General features: G+C 38.6%; 1 protein-coding gene and 1 long non-coding RNA gene across 2 annotated transcripts; both read right to left on the bottom strand.

Annotated features, from left to right (window-relative positions):
• Window positions 1-702: 702 nt before the first annotated feature.
• Window positions 703-2,750, bottom strand: LOC103988798 (large ribosomal subunit protein eL33w). Its single transcript, XM_009407436.3, has 5 exons — window positions 2,577-2,750; window positions 2,434-2,469; window positions 2,096-2,324; window positions 1,967-2,012; window positions 703-953 (listed from the first exon to the last, which is right to left on the bottom strand). Exons 1-4 carry the CDS (start codon window positions 2,606-2,608, stop codon window positions 1,971-1,973), a joined length of 339 nt encoding a protein of 112 aa, XP_009405711.1. The 5' UTR covers window positions 2,609-2,750; the 3' UTR covers window positions 703-953; window positions 1,967-1,970.
• Window positions 2,751-5,211: 2,461 nt separating this feature from the next.
• LOC135677768 (uncharacterized) lies at window positions 5,212-7,564 on the bottom strand. The gene is made up of 2 exons (XR_010514745.1): window positions 7,369-7,564; window positions 5,212-5,512 (listed from the first exon to the last, which is right to left on the bottom strand). It is a non-coding gene; the product is annotated as an uncharacterized LOC135677768 (long non-coding RNA).
• Between the last annotated feature and the right edge of the window lie 8,896 nt (window positions 7,565-16,460).

Raw genomic sequence — 16,460 nt, 5'->3', positions numbered from 1 at the left:
TCAATCCCGAAAAAGATTAAGAAAATTGAATTATGTATGTTAAATGGAATCAATATATTTTTTTGTTTTTGGATGCTGAAAGATACGGCAGAAGTGCATACTTTTGGCAGATAAGCAAAGCAGCGTGTATACATACATAATTACTTACTTTTGGCAGAATCTCATTCTAAAATATCTACTTCTACAATATTATTACGGAAAAAATAATGTGACTTTGGGCGGTTGATGTGCACTGTTTTTTACTCTTTGCTGATTCATCATCAGATAAATTTTCAGCAATCCGAGTCGAGAGAAAAAAAATATCCAAGTAAAAATATTTTTCAAAAACAATTTTTTTTTCTTGAAGAGATAAAATAAGACATCCCGCCACAGCTGCATTTATATACATACCACTAGAAACGGAAAGAAAATATAAAAAAATCTAACAAATAAAAAAAAAGTAAAAAAAAAATTAAACCTATGTCCAATGGATCATACCTACCAAGAAAACACATTTTTGTTTTTTCTTTGTTTTGGTTCAACCCATAGTCAATAAAACATAATTTTTTTAACAACACTTTTTCCTAATATCTCTTGCAGATAGCATCCAATTTAGAGCTGTCAATTATATTTATCTATTTAAGTAATCTTATACAAACAGCCATCACATTATCCATGGAAGAACCAAAAACTAAAAAAACACTGTTCAACACTATCCAATCAGGAACCCAAAATAAAATGATTATAATCTTCTTAAACGACCAGCAAGCAATCATCGATGGTGAGCTTTTATTAAGCCATTGCTAACTTTCTCCTTATCAAAATACAGTTGTTCCAACTTGTAAATTAAGTTCAAGTTTCCCAAAAAGAAGGATATAGATATACTCCTAATATCTAGGAAATGTTTTGGCTCCAATCCCACTAGAAACCCAGCCGCAGCTGCACCAAGACAACAGCTCTGCTGCACCAATCACCTGAACAGTGAAGAAAAAGGGCAAAAAGGTATTAAACAAACAATTGGAAGTGGATCATCACAACTATGCTTACGGCAAGCTGGCTCACCGAGCGTCTATCACAACTGAGATTTGGTGCTTTGTTTTCTACATAATTGATAGGTGCAGCACATTGTGTAAAACTGGATAAAGAATTGCCTTGTCATATAAACACCAATTGGGTCAAATGAAACCAGCACAACAGGAGCTTAAGGTTTCTCAAGAACGTTTGGGTTACAAGGCTCATTCCACTTATTCACCTTTCTGATCTAATCTCTTCTACTTCCCTCCAGTTAGGTGGCACAAATCAACGTAATTTTGTTTTTGTTTTTTTTGGAAAAGGAAGTACATCCATCTAGAAGAGCATGTGGCATACACGCCAATATCTCGGTCCATTCTTAAAGCAGTCTAATTATTTAGTTCAATCATTTGAATAAACTTCATGTGATACGTTAATATGAAATATGAACATTGAAAACCTCAGAGGAAGTCGTGTGAGCTGTAAGTGTTTGCTCTGAATTTTTTTTCATCACAAGAAACAAAAACTTCCTCATCACACAATCATGTTTATCGTATAGGAATCATTCATCCAGCTTAGGTTCAGAGCATAAGAAACCATCAGTAAGAGGTACTACACTCAAACAATAAACTAAACAAGCATTAAAGTAACTATAAATTGTTACAGGATGTCACAATATGCCAATTATTACATTGAGGATTTGGTTGGAAACCTTAAGCCATTCCCATTGTTCTGTGCCCAGCAAACAAAATTTCACAGACGATGGCATATACACAAGTGGAAAGATGATAACTAAGAGTGACGATTGCATAAAGAGATATACTCAACAAAACAACATGGACAATATCTTAGAAAGAAAAATCACAGAAATCGATACTCATTCAGCAAGAAATAACTAAGAAGAAGAACACAATAACAAAATCAGACAAGTACGTTATCCAAGTACATTCTAATAACAGATGCAGTGGAAGCTTACCTCCTCAGATGTTGCTGGGATACATGAAAACCCTGACTTTTCCACCCTACACATATAAAGAGACAGAGAAAAAAGGTAAGCAAAAATGTGATCTTTGAAGCTCGACTAAGCACAGGGACTCGAGCTCACCATGGATTTAGGCGGGAGGTTGGACTTGAACTTGGCACGGATGACGCCGCTGTTGCCGTGTGGGCGCGTGACCTTGCCCCAGATGCACCGGTACCGCGTCCCCTTGGTCTTCGTCTTCGCCTTGTAGATGTACGCCATCCTCTTACCGCAGTACCATGCCACCTCCTCCTTGGTGTTCACGCCCTCGATCTGCACCAGCGAGGTGTTCTCGTACTGGTTGGACTTCGATCTGATCCATACATTCCCCGATCAACCCCCATAGAAAACACACACACACACACACACAAATCCAATAAAATCAAGGAATAAATTCCATAGTTGGTGGAGTCAAGACTTGCCTCTTGTAACCGAGGATCGTCCCGCGAACGTACAACCTGAAATTCAAATCAGCCGACAAGAGCAACCATAAAAAGGTCGACTTGATGGGGATCAAAATGAAGAAAAGGAGCAGATTATCTTCTAGGAGAGGACAAGATGGTACCTCACGCGCTCGCCTTGCCGCCCCTTCACCATCTTGGTGCTCACGAGTGGTGCGCCGACGAACAGACCGCAACTCAAGAACGAGAATCGAAGTAGGGTTTGGGAGACGAAGAGCTGTTAAATAGGAGAGAGCCGCGAGCGCGACCGAGAGCGAGAGCGAGATCGCAGACCGGACGGTCGTAGTTGCATCTCCGAATGAAAAAGGGCTTAGGCTTCTCCAGCTCGATTTGGGCCTTATTTTGATGCGACCCATTTAGCGAAGTATATTTACGCACATATGCTTGTCACTTTACTCATTTAGTGAAATATCATAGTTTCTCTCTCCCAAACTTTAATATAAGTCCTTTTAGATATTAGCCAAAATTTGACATTTTGATATAACATTATATGAAAAATTTTATAAATAATATAAAAAATTATAAGATAAATTTTTTATATATAATAAGTTATTTCACATCTAAAATATTGATACGGTGATAATGTACAATAGTTACTTGGTGATAAAATTTTAAGGATATTAATTAATATAATCGATAAATTTTTTTGTTTATTTAATAACAAGAACGAAGGATCAAATCATATGCTCACCATTTAGCATTTATGAAAAAATAAGTGATTTTCATACTTATTTTTAGCATGTATATTCTTCTAAATGTAAAAAATTCACCGTGTTAATCTCCGTAAATTAGATACTATAATCAAAACTCTAAATGTAAAAAAACTTTTTGTAAAAGCATTGGAGTGTTTTTTTTAACATATTTAAGTATTTTTTTAATCTCAAAGTAACTAATATTTTCTACGATCAATTATTGATTGTTTTTATGGATGCTCATGCATAGGATCTTAAAATCCTTAATTATATAAAGTATTAAAATATCATGAATTAAATTTTAGTTTGTCAATGGTATTATTAATGCCAATCAGAGTGCTAATATATGATATATAAAATAGTTTAACAGGAGCCTAAATCTTTAGGTTATTGAAGGATATATATGTTCTAAAATAAATTTAAGAGGAATAAATTCTAAAATCATTAATTACAATTGAGACATGTATAATTTTAATTACATAGGAATGAGTATCACTATGTACACGATTCAGTGTCTTTGTTGAGAAATTCGTAATGGTCAATCCATTATTCCACAAGTAATTAGTTTTAACTTCGAACATCCGTTGAAATATCATGTCCATTAAAATTATTGAATTTTTTCAATTATGTAATTCATCATATATAAGGAAGTTATAATATTAAGGATAAATTTATGAAAAGTACATATTTAAAAAAAAAATTCGTAGAATACCCTATTTTTTAAATTTTCATAAAATACCCTATTTTTTAATTTTTTTTATGGAACATCTTTTTTTTAAAATGATATTTATGTCCTCAACATCTCGACTTATCGTCTTACCCTCATCGTCCTCATATATTACACAAGCGATCAATATACTTTGCATTGTCTTCGCTATCGTCTCCCCTCCTCTTTATGTTGTTAGTTTATTGTTATCTTTACCTTTACCCTTTAGTCTTTATCTGACGTGTCACCTCACCCATTACTCATTGACCCTCCCATGTTATTATCTCCATGCCTCCCCTCGTTTATCCTAATATTAATACTACTTATATAATTCATACATATAAATATCTTATGATGTTAAATATATTTGAAGTATATGGAAAATATCTTATAATGATAATAATACCCTCGCTCGACAAGAATCTCTCCTCAGTCATCTTCGCGATTCCACCGTCTCTTCTATCCGTCGTTGTTTCTCTTCTCACCGGTCAATTGCTTTTCGGTTGCTCTCCGTAAGGGAAGAGAGGAAATTCCCGCGCCCTCTTGTCACGGACAAAATTCTAAACATGATGTTTGATGTAATGCTTATGTATGTCTGTGTCTTTTGGTTTGTTCATGCTTTGCATAGCATGTAGAGGGACGGTTGAAGGCTTAACAACCCTATTTTAGTTGGGTTTGGTGGCCTTCTTACGTTTGTAAATAAAGGTTGTGTCATGTGGACATTTGTGAGAGATACTCAGTCTGTAGTGGACCATTTTGACCCTTTGTTGTGCAACCGTTCAGAGCTTGTAAAGTCTATTTGTAATTTACATTATCTATGAAGTGTTTCCTGAAATGTCTGCTTGTGGATCCCGAGTGAGGCGCTTTCTCTAACCCGTTTTCTCGTTTGTAGGTCATAATGGACCATGGGAGGTTTTGGGGACGCTGACCTTTGCGGACGGACATGCAAGGGTGCTGCATGACTTCGACAAAACTAGCTAAACCCATGATAGATGGTATCAGAGCGGGACAAGCGCTCATAAAGACATTTGGCATACAAATGTGGGGGATCTAGCGGGGCTGCTTTGAGGGCAGTTAGCATACGGGCGATCGTTTAGGGGAAAATGAGCATGGAGATGTAGGGAAAATGAGTTGCTCGGAGGAGCGGGCATCTAAGATTTGTCACGCCCCTCAAAATATCCATGATTTTTAAAATTTTCGTCACAGACCAATCCAGGATCCAAACTAACGTTTGAGGACACTGAAAACATTCTATTCATATTCACATCCATAAAACCTGTGCAGTTTATAATCATATATCACATCACTCGATAATTCACATTTATGGCAACCCAAGCCAACTTGACAAACATGAACAACATTTATAAATCCACAAGCTAAATAAATTATACAATCAGAACTCCAACTATTCACCACAAGTTCATATCGTCATAAATTAGACTTAACATTCCGAAATTCCAAATAAGAGAGATCTTCTAACACTTTTACACAGTATATCCATTTCGATCATCAGAACAATTCATTACATACAAAATATGCTTATACAACAATAGCATAACAACCAACAGGACTTGCCCATAATTCTGAATAGCTATCCACTGCCTCAGCCCAAATCAAACATCTCGAAGAGTGACAAGCTGACCTGAAAGGTTTATATAACAACGGAGTGAGCCAAAAACGGCTCAGCAAGTGACAAGCATATTCAGAACAAAAGGAACAGTTTGAAACGAGTAAGGTATCATAATACAAGGCAGAATACCAGAATTCTCAAGGATACCATCTCAATATATACCAAATCATACGTATCATGTCATTCATAACATATTTGATCCATAACGAATGGAGCATAGAGTAATTGGAACATATCAATGGCAGATAGGACATTTCAGAACAAATCAGTTCATAGCAAATGGAGCACAGAGTAATTTGGAGCATATCAATGGTAGATAGGACATTTCAGAACATATCAGTTCATAGCAAATGGAGCACAGAGTAATTTGGAGCATATCAATGGCGTATGAAATGTTCCGGAGCATATCAACGACATATGGAACATTTCGAAACATATCAACAGTGGAGGAAACATTTCAGAGCATATCAATAACAAATACCGTACAGAAGCTCAAACGTCGTCTTTGACGTTGCAAACATATCAATCTTATCCAAAGCATGTACCGAAACACATAACCAAAGCTCTGGATATCATATCAAACATACAGAAGGTGTAGTGGGATCTCAGTCAGAATGTGATTCATCCATTTCTGAATGACCACCTGACAAAAGTCTCCCACGTCTGGGAGCTCCATCCACCCACGTCTAGGTGAAGTCAAAGGGGGCCAGCAGAGCATCGCAGGCTCTAATCACATACCCACGTAGCGGGCAACAAACGCATACAGAATATCCCTCATAGCGGGACCCCACATAGCGGGCAAATAGCGCATACCCTTTACCATTTCTGGCAAAGGTCCAGACAATCCCACACACCAGAGTACAAAAGGACAGTTTCAACAATAAGTAGCATATATCGGAAGCACACGCGGAACAACAAACGTACATGTGCCTTTACGAGTCAATCCGAAGTAAGCAATAATCTTTCACAAGTATATTCAGACTTGAAAGGAATTGAAAGCAAGGGCACATATGGAATCCAAGCAATCACTTATACCTCAATTCAATAAGAAGATTTGATGAATTCAATGTCCAAAGGAATGAAACTGGAATAGGCACATATCGAAAGCAAATGCGGAACAATAGGATATACATGTGCCTATATGAGTCAATACGATATAGCATAAACGTTACACAACAGTTTTCAAGAATGCAATAATTTTAAGGACAAGAGCATACAAGAATTCAAAGCAGTAATATAAAGCTCAATTGAATAAGAAAGCTAAAGGATATCAATCTCCAAAGGAATGAAACCAGAATATGAGAAATCGACCAAAGCTTGATTTCTGGCAGAATACAGAAGGCACATTGAACAAATGATTCAAACTATCAATCGTGCTCCAATTTACTCAGAAATAATCATTGGATAATACTTTCAGATAAGACAGGCTTCATATGAATTGAACTGTCCAACAGAGAGAGTTACAAATAATTTGGTAAGCAAGTGTCGTAGAACAAAATCTCTGTTGGCAGAATTCATAATGTCAGATTCAACAGACAACTGGACAGGTGTTTGGATTCCAAATCTTTCAATCCATATATCAAAGAAAGGTCTACGAGTCTAGTTTCCAATGAAATCAGTTTTGAACAAATCAGAGTTTCCAACAAAGACTTATAGGCAGCTCGGTATCAAAAGGTCAGAATATCAGAAGTTGCACAGATTCGAATCGTTACGTCTAAACAGGAGATATATCAAATGCAAGGCTAGAACAATTCAAAGTTCCTCATATTCAAAGCAAATGTAGAGATAAAATGGCAGTGAGGAACGATCAAGATACTTGCAATAGGAAAGATTAGAGCAATTATAGGAGGAACGATCAGGGAACTTGCCTTTCAAATATTTGATCTGAATCTCCAAGGAAGGTGTCAGTCCAATCCTTCTACTTTTCCTCCGTGTCCTCTCTCTGTTTCGTTTTGTGCTCCCGTTTTCTTCCTTTCATCGCAACTACACCACGTGTCGAACATCGAGGCACAGTCACCTGCTCTCTCTTACTCTCATTCATTCTTTTTCTTTCCCAACCGCAGTTGCCACAGCCGCCGCCGCTGTCGCTGCCACAATCGCAGCCCCTTCCACCGCACTACCTTCCTTCCTCCCTTCTCTCGCAGACATAACTGCTGCATACGCGGTCTCTGCCGCTGCGGCCGCAATCCCGTCCACAGCCCCTTTTCCCCCTTCCTTTCCTTTCTTTCCCAGCTGCAACTGCTGCAGTCGCAGTCGCAGCCATGGCCGCAGCCACCACAACCGCAGCCTCTTCTTCCTCCCCTGCTCTATTTCCTCCTTCTCTTCCAGCTGCAGCTGCCACTGCCGCAGCTGCCTCCCCTTCTCCTCTTCCTCTCTTCTTCCCTTTTCCTTTCTCTTCTTCTTCCTTTCCTTCTCTTCTTCTCCCCACGCCCCACAGCTCCTCGCTGTAGCCCTCGCTGCAGCCACCTCTTCTTCTTCTTCTTCTTCTTCTTCTTCTTCTTCTTCTCTTCTCCCTCTTCTTCCTCTCTTCTTTTCCCTTCCTCTTCCTCTTTCCCTGCCACAGCTGTAGCTGCCACAACCGCAGCCGCAGCTACTTCTTTCCCTTCTCCTCTTCCTTCTCCTTCCTTTCTTCTTCTTCTCTTCTTCTCCTTCCTCCCCTTCTTCTCCCCGACGAACAGCACCTCCTTTCCTCTGTTTCCTCCTGCAGGAAACAGAGGTGCCGCCTCTTCACCCGCTTCCACTTCTTCTCTTCTTCCTCACCATCTCTTCCTCTTTCCCTGCCACAGCTGCAGCTGCCACAACCGCAGCCGCAGCTACTACTTTCCCTTCTCCTCTTCCTTCTCCTTCCTTTCTTCTTCTTCTCTTCTTCTCCTTCCTCCCCTTCTTCTCCCCGACGAACAGCACCTCCTTTCCTCTGTTTCCTCCTGCAGGAAACAGAGGTGCCGCCTCTTCACCCGCTTCCACTTCTTCTCTTCTTCCTCACCATCTCTTCCTCTCCTTCTCTTCCAGCTGCAGCTGCCACCGCCGCAGCTCCTCCTTTCCCTTCTCTTCTTCTTCTCCTCTTCTTCTTCTCTCCTCCTCGCCGGCGTCACACACACCCTCTCCTCTGTTTCCTCTGCAGGAAACAGAGGTATCCCAACCTCTTCTCCTGCTTCCTCTTCCTCTTCTTCTTCTTCTCCTCTTCTTTCTTTCTCCTCCCCTACACCCCACAGCTCCTCACTGCAGCCCTTGCCGCAGCCACCTCCTCTTTTCCTCTTCTTTTTTTTCTTTTTGCAACTTAGCAGTTTAGTCCTTGTAATTTCTATATTTACATATAGGTCCTCCAATTTACATATAAATCCTTATTAATACATTTTTAAAAGTGGGGGATATTACAAGATTGGCATTCAGAGGAATGGCCAACCCTTCGCGTAAAAGGCACAATGAGAATAAGCAAGCTTGGAAGAATGCATAACACACAAAGGTTGGGATGGCTGAGTTCGAGTTATGACTTGACATTGACAACTATACTTGATGGTATTCAAGGCAAGCGAGGCGCTTGGTAAAAGATGAGACCATGCAAGGTGGAATGAGTTGCTCAGCGACCGAAAGAGTTGTGTGCAAAGCTCATAGAGGTGAGAGGAATTGCTAACTCGAAGAATTCGATACTCATGCAAGGACTTATATGCAGACGATGGAATATTCGCGGCCATCCCAAGGCGACTGAAACTCTACACCATAGAGCATTGAAACTTTTTCTTCGGCATATGAAGGGTATGTCTGTAGGAGGCTGAAGTGTGCAGCAAGTTCAGCATGTTGTTAGGCCTTGAGTGGTGCAATGGGGGGCTGTATTGACGTAGAGTCACAATCTAACAGGAGGCAGAACAATACACAGTTTGTTCAGCAAGTTGGAATAGTCCAAAGAGATAGTGGTCTTCGAAGCTTTCAAAGAGAAGAAAATGAAGAGAGATGTGGCTCTAACAAAATAGATATCCAGGAGGGATAACTCCCAGCTCTCTAGAGGGAGAATCACGTGCAATAGACCACACATGTTAAGGAGGAGTACCTCAAAAATAACAACTCCACGAAGCTCAATGGACTGAGCGAGCGGCGAGGAGTCGTCGCATGATCTCGCTTGAGAGAATGCATTGTGAGATCAAGTGGGAGAGTGACCCAAAGCAACACAAATGAAGGTACACTTGGAGTCGATATAGATATCAGACTCAAGAGAGGGCTGACCTATGGAATGGTGGGCACGAGAGCCACCATCAACTCAATGCAAAATGAGGAGAGGAGCAACTTGGGTGTAACTTAGCGAAGTACCCAAGCCGCATGAAGGGAGCAGATATAGAAGATGGAACATAGAGTAGAGGCACAAAGCTTTCCTTGGACAAAGGTCAAGGACATGAACTCTTATAGAGGCAAGAGCAGGATCATGTTATTCCATGGGTCCTTCATTCTGATGGAGCGGACTCATCTTGCATGGTGCCAAAGACGAAGGGAGCTTCTGGGCACATGCACCTTATCTCGGAGAAGCATTTGATGGAGGAACTAAGGCGACTCTTTTGAATCTCATATTTTGATGATAAAACCACTTGATATATGCTTATGTTTTAATCTACATTTTGAGTGACGCAGGATGCTTTGATCAAGATGAGACAATTAAAGCAAATGCGCAGAAGGCAGTAAGCTTTTAAGGAGGTTTGTAGTAAAGATAAGATGCTCAAAGTAAATGCAAACCGAGATTTAGAGTGGTTCGGTCAATCTTGACCTACTCCACTTTTGGCTTCCTCCACCGACGAGGTCACCGACGTCAACTAGAGGCCTTCCTTCAATAGGCGAAGGCCAACCACCCTTTTACAGTTTCACTCCTTTTGACGGGCTTAGGAGACAACCCTTATAGAATTTCCTTTCCTCTCTTAACAGATTAGAACTTGGAAGAAAAGAGGAAGAAGAACTTTCAACTCATACAACACTTTTGAGCTCTAAAAATCACAAAGTAAAATCAGAATTTCGGTGGTTTCTGGGTGCCCTTTCAGTGCTGAAAGGGTGGGGTATTTATAGGCCCCAACCCAGTTTGAATTTGGAGCTCAAAACTGTCAATTCCTGGAATTCCGGGATCTGGCGGTTGCACCGCCTGACTGAGGCGGTTGCACCGCCTGGCAGAGCTCGAAGACTGAGCCTCTAGGCAGTGCCACCTCCTATCAGGGGCGGTTGCACCTCCTGCCAGAGCTCGAAGACCGAGCTCAAGTGGTGCCATCGCCTTACTAAGGCGGTTGCACCGCTCAGCCAGAGCTCGGAGACCGAGCCCAAGCGGTGCCACCGCCTGTCAAGGGCGGTTGCACCGCTTAGTCTCGCTCGGAGACTGAGCCCAAGCGGTGCCACCGCCTGGCTTGGGCGGTTCAACCGCCTAGCAGAAATCAGGGTCCGAATGGGTTGATCCATTCGGCCCAATTTGGGTTTTTCAGGGGCCCAATTGCCCCAAGATTAAGTTAATGGGATCACCTCCCATTTCCAACTTAATCATTGTGCTAACTACGATATTTCCTAACTTGCTCTGGTGCGTCAATCGCTTCTTCCGGCGAGCTTTCGGCGAACTTCCGTCGATCATCCGATGAACCCTCGGTGATGCTCCTGCGGACTTCTGGCAAACTCCTGGACATGCGACGATCCACCTGGCGAGTTCCGATGAGCTTCTTTGGCAAGCTCATGGACTTCTCGGATTTGTTCCCGCAGAACCTCCGACGATTGTCCGAACTTCCGTCGAACTCTCGAACTCCCAACGTGATCATTGTCTTGACTCCGGCGTAACTCCTGCTGCATATCTTATTTTCATCGTAGTTAATCCTGCACACTTATCTCAACATATAGATTAGATAACAAATGACAATTAACTTCATCATCAAAATCCGAGATTCAACAGTCTCCCCCTTTTTGATGATGACAATCAATTGATAATGGAGTTAACTTTAACTCCCCCTGTCTATATGCCATACTTGAGATAAGTCATTCTTGAATTCAAAACCTTTGAATTCAAGAGACATATTGATAAGTTAAAATCATTTAAACTTATCAATACTCCCATCATGATTCCCATCATGATGTTTCTCTCTGAAGATGATGTCAAGGCTTGACATTCATTTTCAAATTTTACATAACAAGTTTGAATGATGGTAATAGTAACAAGTCATCATATTGTAAGATATCAACATGTAAAACTGCGAAGTAAGATTTTGATATTATTACATGATACAAACAAGGCATAATGCAAATTATAGCAATCATAGCATCAATTCATATATCTCTTGGTGATGCAAGCATGACATTAATACTTATATATTTCTCCCCCTTTGTCATCAACAAAAAGTGTGGTAATTGTGATACCAGGAGAACAATATAAACAAATTTTGAGCATAAGTGTGATAGTTGTTCATGCCTTTACTAGGTTCATGTTATTTTCCAATAGTAAGTGATAGGAAATCAATTATACAAGCATATAAAGGAAAGCATGATATGTAGATTGCTTTGAATACTTCTTCCTTTTTATTTGTTATAATCTTTTTGCATGAAGGAGGAAGGCTATTTGTAATTTTACTTTGAGTGAAGTTAAAATCGATAAGAGATTAAATCATGCTTCATTTTTACAAGGATCAAGATATGTATGTGAAACAAATCTTTGCAAGTAAAAACACTATCATCCATATTTCAAGATGGAATTTATAAGCAGGAATCATTTCATCAAATCCATTTCAGAAAAATATTTTTCATAAGTGTATGAGAAAATCCGATTGTTAGGATACCAATTGTTAAGCGAATCCGAAAATGAAATTAACATTTTCATGCATTCAGACAAGACTATGCTATAGATTTTCAAATACAATCATGAAGACAAAACATGCTTATTATTATGGAAATTTTTGTATTCAACACATAATTTTCAGCATGTTATTTAGGCATGTAATGGCAATCAAGTGATTTGATAATTCAATAAAGTCCGAAAAATAATTTTAACTAGTTTATGTATTCAGACACATCAACATTCCTAATTCTCTTCTTATGAAATCAAATTGTTCTTCACTTAGAGGTTTTGTAAAATATCAGCTAGTTGATGTTTAGTATCAATGAACTCTATGATTACATCATGATTAGTAACATGATCTCGTATAAAGTGATGTCTAATATCAATATGTTTTGTTCTTGAGTGTTGTATAGGATTATTCATTAAGCATATTGCACTTGTGTTATCACATTTAATGGGAATATTTTTAAGATGAACTTTATAATCTTCTAAGGTGTTTTTCATCCATACAACTTGTGCACAGCATGCACTTGCTGCAATATATTCAGCTTCGGTTGTTGATAGTGCAACCGAGTTTTGTTTCTTAGATGACCAGGAAACAAGGGCATGTCCTAAAAATTGACATGTTCCTGATGTGCTTTTTCTATCCAGTCTACAGCCAGCAAAGTCCGCATCAGCATAAGCAATTAACTCAAGATTCTCTGATTTTGGGTACCATAATCCTAGATTTGTGGTACCATTAGATATCTAAGTATTCTTTTAACTGCTTTGAGATGAGATATCTTAGGGTTTGATTGAAATCTAGCACAAAGTCCTACACTGAACATGATATCTGGTCTAGTTGTAGTGAGGTAAAGTAAACTTCCTATCATGCCCCTATAAGTTTTTTGATCGAAGCTTTCTCCACTTTCATCAATTTCTAACTTAGTGGAGGTGCTCATAGGAGTGTTAATAGCTTTTGAGCTATTCATATTAAACTTTTTTAGCAAATTCATAGCATATTTAGTTTGACTAATAAAGATGCCATTGCTTAGTTGTTTGATTTGTAAGCCTAAGAAGAATGTTAATTCTCCCATTAAACTCATTTCGAATTCAAGACTCATAGTTTTAGCAAAAGATTCACAAAGAGATTCATTCGTAGAACCAATGATAATATCATCAACATAAATCTGAACAATGAGAAAATTATTTTTAAAATTCTTGATGAACAATGTAGTATCAACCTTACCTTTTGTGAAATTATTTTCAATAAGAAAAGAACTAAGTCTCTTATACCAAGCCCTCGGAGCTTGTTTTAAACCATAGAGAGCTTTAATTAATCTAAACACATGATTAGGGAGGCTATTATTTTTAAATCCAGGAGGTTGTTCAACATAGACTTCTTCGGAAATAAAGCCATTAAGAAAAGCGCTTTTAACATCCATTTGAAACAACTTAAAATTATTACTACTAGCATAGGCAAGGAGCATCCTTATGACTTCTAATCGAGCCACAAGAGCGAAGGTTTTTTCGTAATCGATACCTTCTTCTTGGTTGAAACCTTTGGCCACTAATCTAGCCTTGTTTCTAACCACGATGCCATATTCATCTTGCTTATTTCTAAAAACCCATTTAGTACCAATAACTAAATGGTCAGTTGGCCTAGGAACAAGCTTCCACACCTCATTTATCTCAAATTGATTTAATTCATCTTGCATTGCGATAATCCATGAATCATCTTTCATGGCTTCGTCAACACATTTGGTTTCAATTTGGGAGAGAAAAGCGGCATTGGCACCAAAATTTTTAAGAGAAGAACGTGTTTGTACCCCCTTTAATATGTCTCCTAAGATTAGCTCCTTAGGATGAGCATCTACATACTTCCAATCCTTGGGTAAGGATGTTTCGGAAGTGGATGCATCCAAGTTGCTAGTTGGAGACGGGGTTTCATTTAAATTCAAGGAATCAAAATTAACATCATCATCAAAATCGTTTTTCCTGATTTCGAAAATCTCATTGAAAACAACATGAATGGATTCTTCAATAATTAAAGTTCTTTTAATGAAGATACGAAAAGCTTTAGAAATCGAAGAATAACCAAGAAAGATTCCTTCATTGGATTTAGCATCAAATTTTCCTAAGTTATCTTTTTCATTCAAGATAAAACACTTACACCCAAAGACTTTAAAATATGAAACATTGGGTTTTTTGTTGTTCCATAACTCATAGGGAGTTTTGGTGAGTAAGGGTCTTACTAGAACTCTATTCAAAATATAGCATGCAGTGTTTACTGCTTCGGCCCAAAAGTATTTGGGTAGGCTATGTTCATTCAACATGGTTCTTGCCATTTCTTGTAAATTTCGATTTTTTCTTTCTACTACTCCATTTTGTTGAGGATTTCTAGGAGTAGAGAAATTATGGTTGTAGCCATTGAGTTCACAAAATTCTTGAAAATCATGGTTTTGAAATTCACCACCGTGATCACTTCTAATTGACGAAATCATAGAACCCTTCTCATTTTGAACAAGTTTACAAAACTTGGTAAAATATCTAAAGCATTCATTTTTCTGTTTTAAGAAGTAAGTCCATGTGTATCTGCTATAGTCATCCATAATGACGAAGGCGTATTTGCTACCTCCTAGGCTTGATGTAGAGATTGGTCCGAACAAGTCCATATGGATCAATTGTAAAGGCCTAGAGGTGCTTATTTGATTATTAGATTTGAAACTACCCTTAATTTGTTTACCTAATTGGCAAGCATCACATACATTATCTTTGATGAACTTGATATGAGGGATTCCTCTTACAAGTTCTTTAGATGATATTTGAGTGATTAGTTTCATGCTAGCATGACCTAATCTTCTATGCCATAGCTAAGCATCCTCATTCAAATCCGAAAAACACATTTCATTACACAAATCATTGATGTCAATAGTGTATACGTTATTTTGTTTTAATGCAATCATAGACGTGTTTTTGTGTGGTTTTTCAATGATGCAAGCATTAGATTTGAATTTGATAATATATCCTTTATCGCATAATTGATTAATGCTCAAGAGGTTATGTTTTAAACCATCAACTAACAAAACATCTTCGATAAAGAAGTTGGATTTGTTACCTATGGTTCCTTTGCCAATGATTTTACCCTTTTTGTTGTCTCCGAAGGTGACATAGCCTTCGTCTATTCTAGTGAGCTTAGAGAATTGAGATGGATCTCCGGTCATATGCCTTGAGCATCCACTATCAAGGTACCATCTCTTGCTCCTAGCTTGTGATGGTATAGGTTTCTACAAGAAAGGATGATCTTTGGGTACCCATTTGCTTTTGGGTGCTTAAAAAATAGATCTACATTGTTTATCATTTTACATAGAATTTATCATGGTCCCTTTAGGAACCCAAATTAATTTATTCTAACTAATTTTCTTGAATGGACAATAATGCGTTTTGTGTCCAAGTTTGCAACAAAAGTTGCATTTGCTTTGGTGTCGAACATGTAAGATGGGGCCTTTCATGAAGGTGGTTGGATTTTGGTGAGGACTTCTCACAAATCCGATTCCACTTCTTTTGGGAACGTGACCCTTGTTTGCAAGGATCATGTTCAAGGACTTGCTACCAACCTCGAATTTTTTCAAGGTGTCCTTAAGTAGCAAGTTTTCCTTTTGGAGAGTTTCTAGATCATGGCATTTTATGCATGAACCTAAACTATCATGATATTCTGTTTTTAACTTATCGAAATTACAAGTAAGAATATCATGCTCCTTTTTTAGCAATTTATATTTTCTACTAATAATCTTGCATTCATCAAATAAGTCATGGAAGGCATTTAATAATTCATCAAACGATAAATCTGCATCTATTAAATTCGTTACCTCCTCTCCGATGGCCATTAAGGCGTAATGAGCAACTTGCTCGGTGTTGGACTCCTCTTCTTCGGACGCGCTTGAGTCATCCCACTATTGAATCTCGGATTTTGATGATAAAATCAATTGATGGGTTAATTGATCTAATCTATATTATTGAGTTAAGTGTGCAGGATTAACTATGATAACCAAAAAATACAAAGCAAGAATACCGGAGTCAAGTTCGATGGACGTTTAAGAGTCCGAAGAATCCTCGGAGATGCTGCCGGAACCAACCGAGAAGAAATCGGGAACTTGTCGGAATTTTTGGAAGTTCGCCGAAGAGATCGTCGAAGGTTCATGG

This window comes from Musa acuminata, chromosome BXJ1-6 (assembly GCF_036884655.1).
Source record: "Musa acuminata AAA Group cultivar baxijiao chromosome BXJ1-6, Cavendish_Baxijiao_AAA, whole genome shotgun sequence".
Classification (NCBI taxonomy): domain Eukaryota; kingdom Viridiplantae; phylum Streptophyta; class Magnoliopsida; order Zingiberales; family Musaceae; genus Musa; species Musa acuminata.
This window is presented reverse-complemented; position numbering and strand designations above follow the sequence as displayed.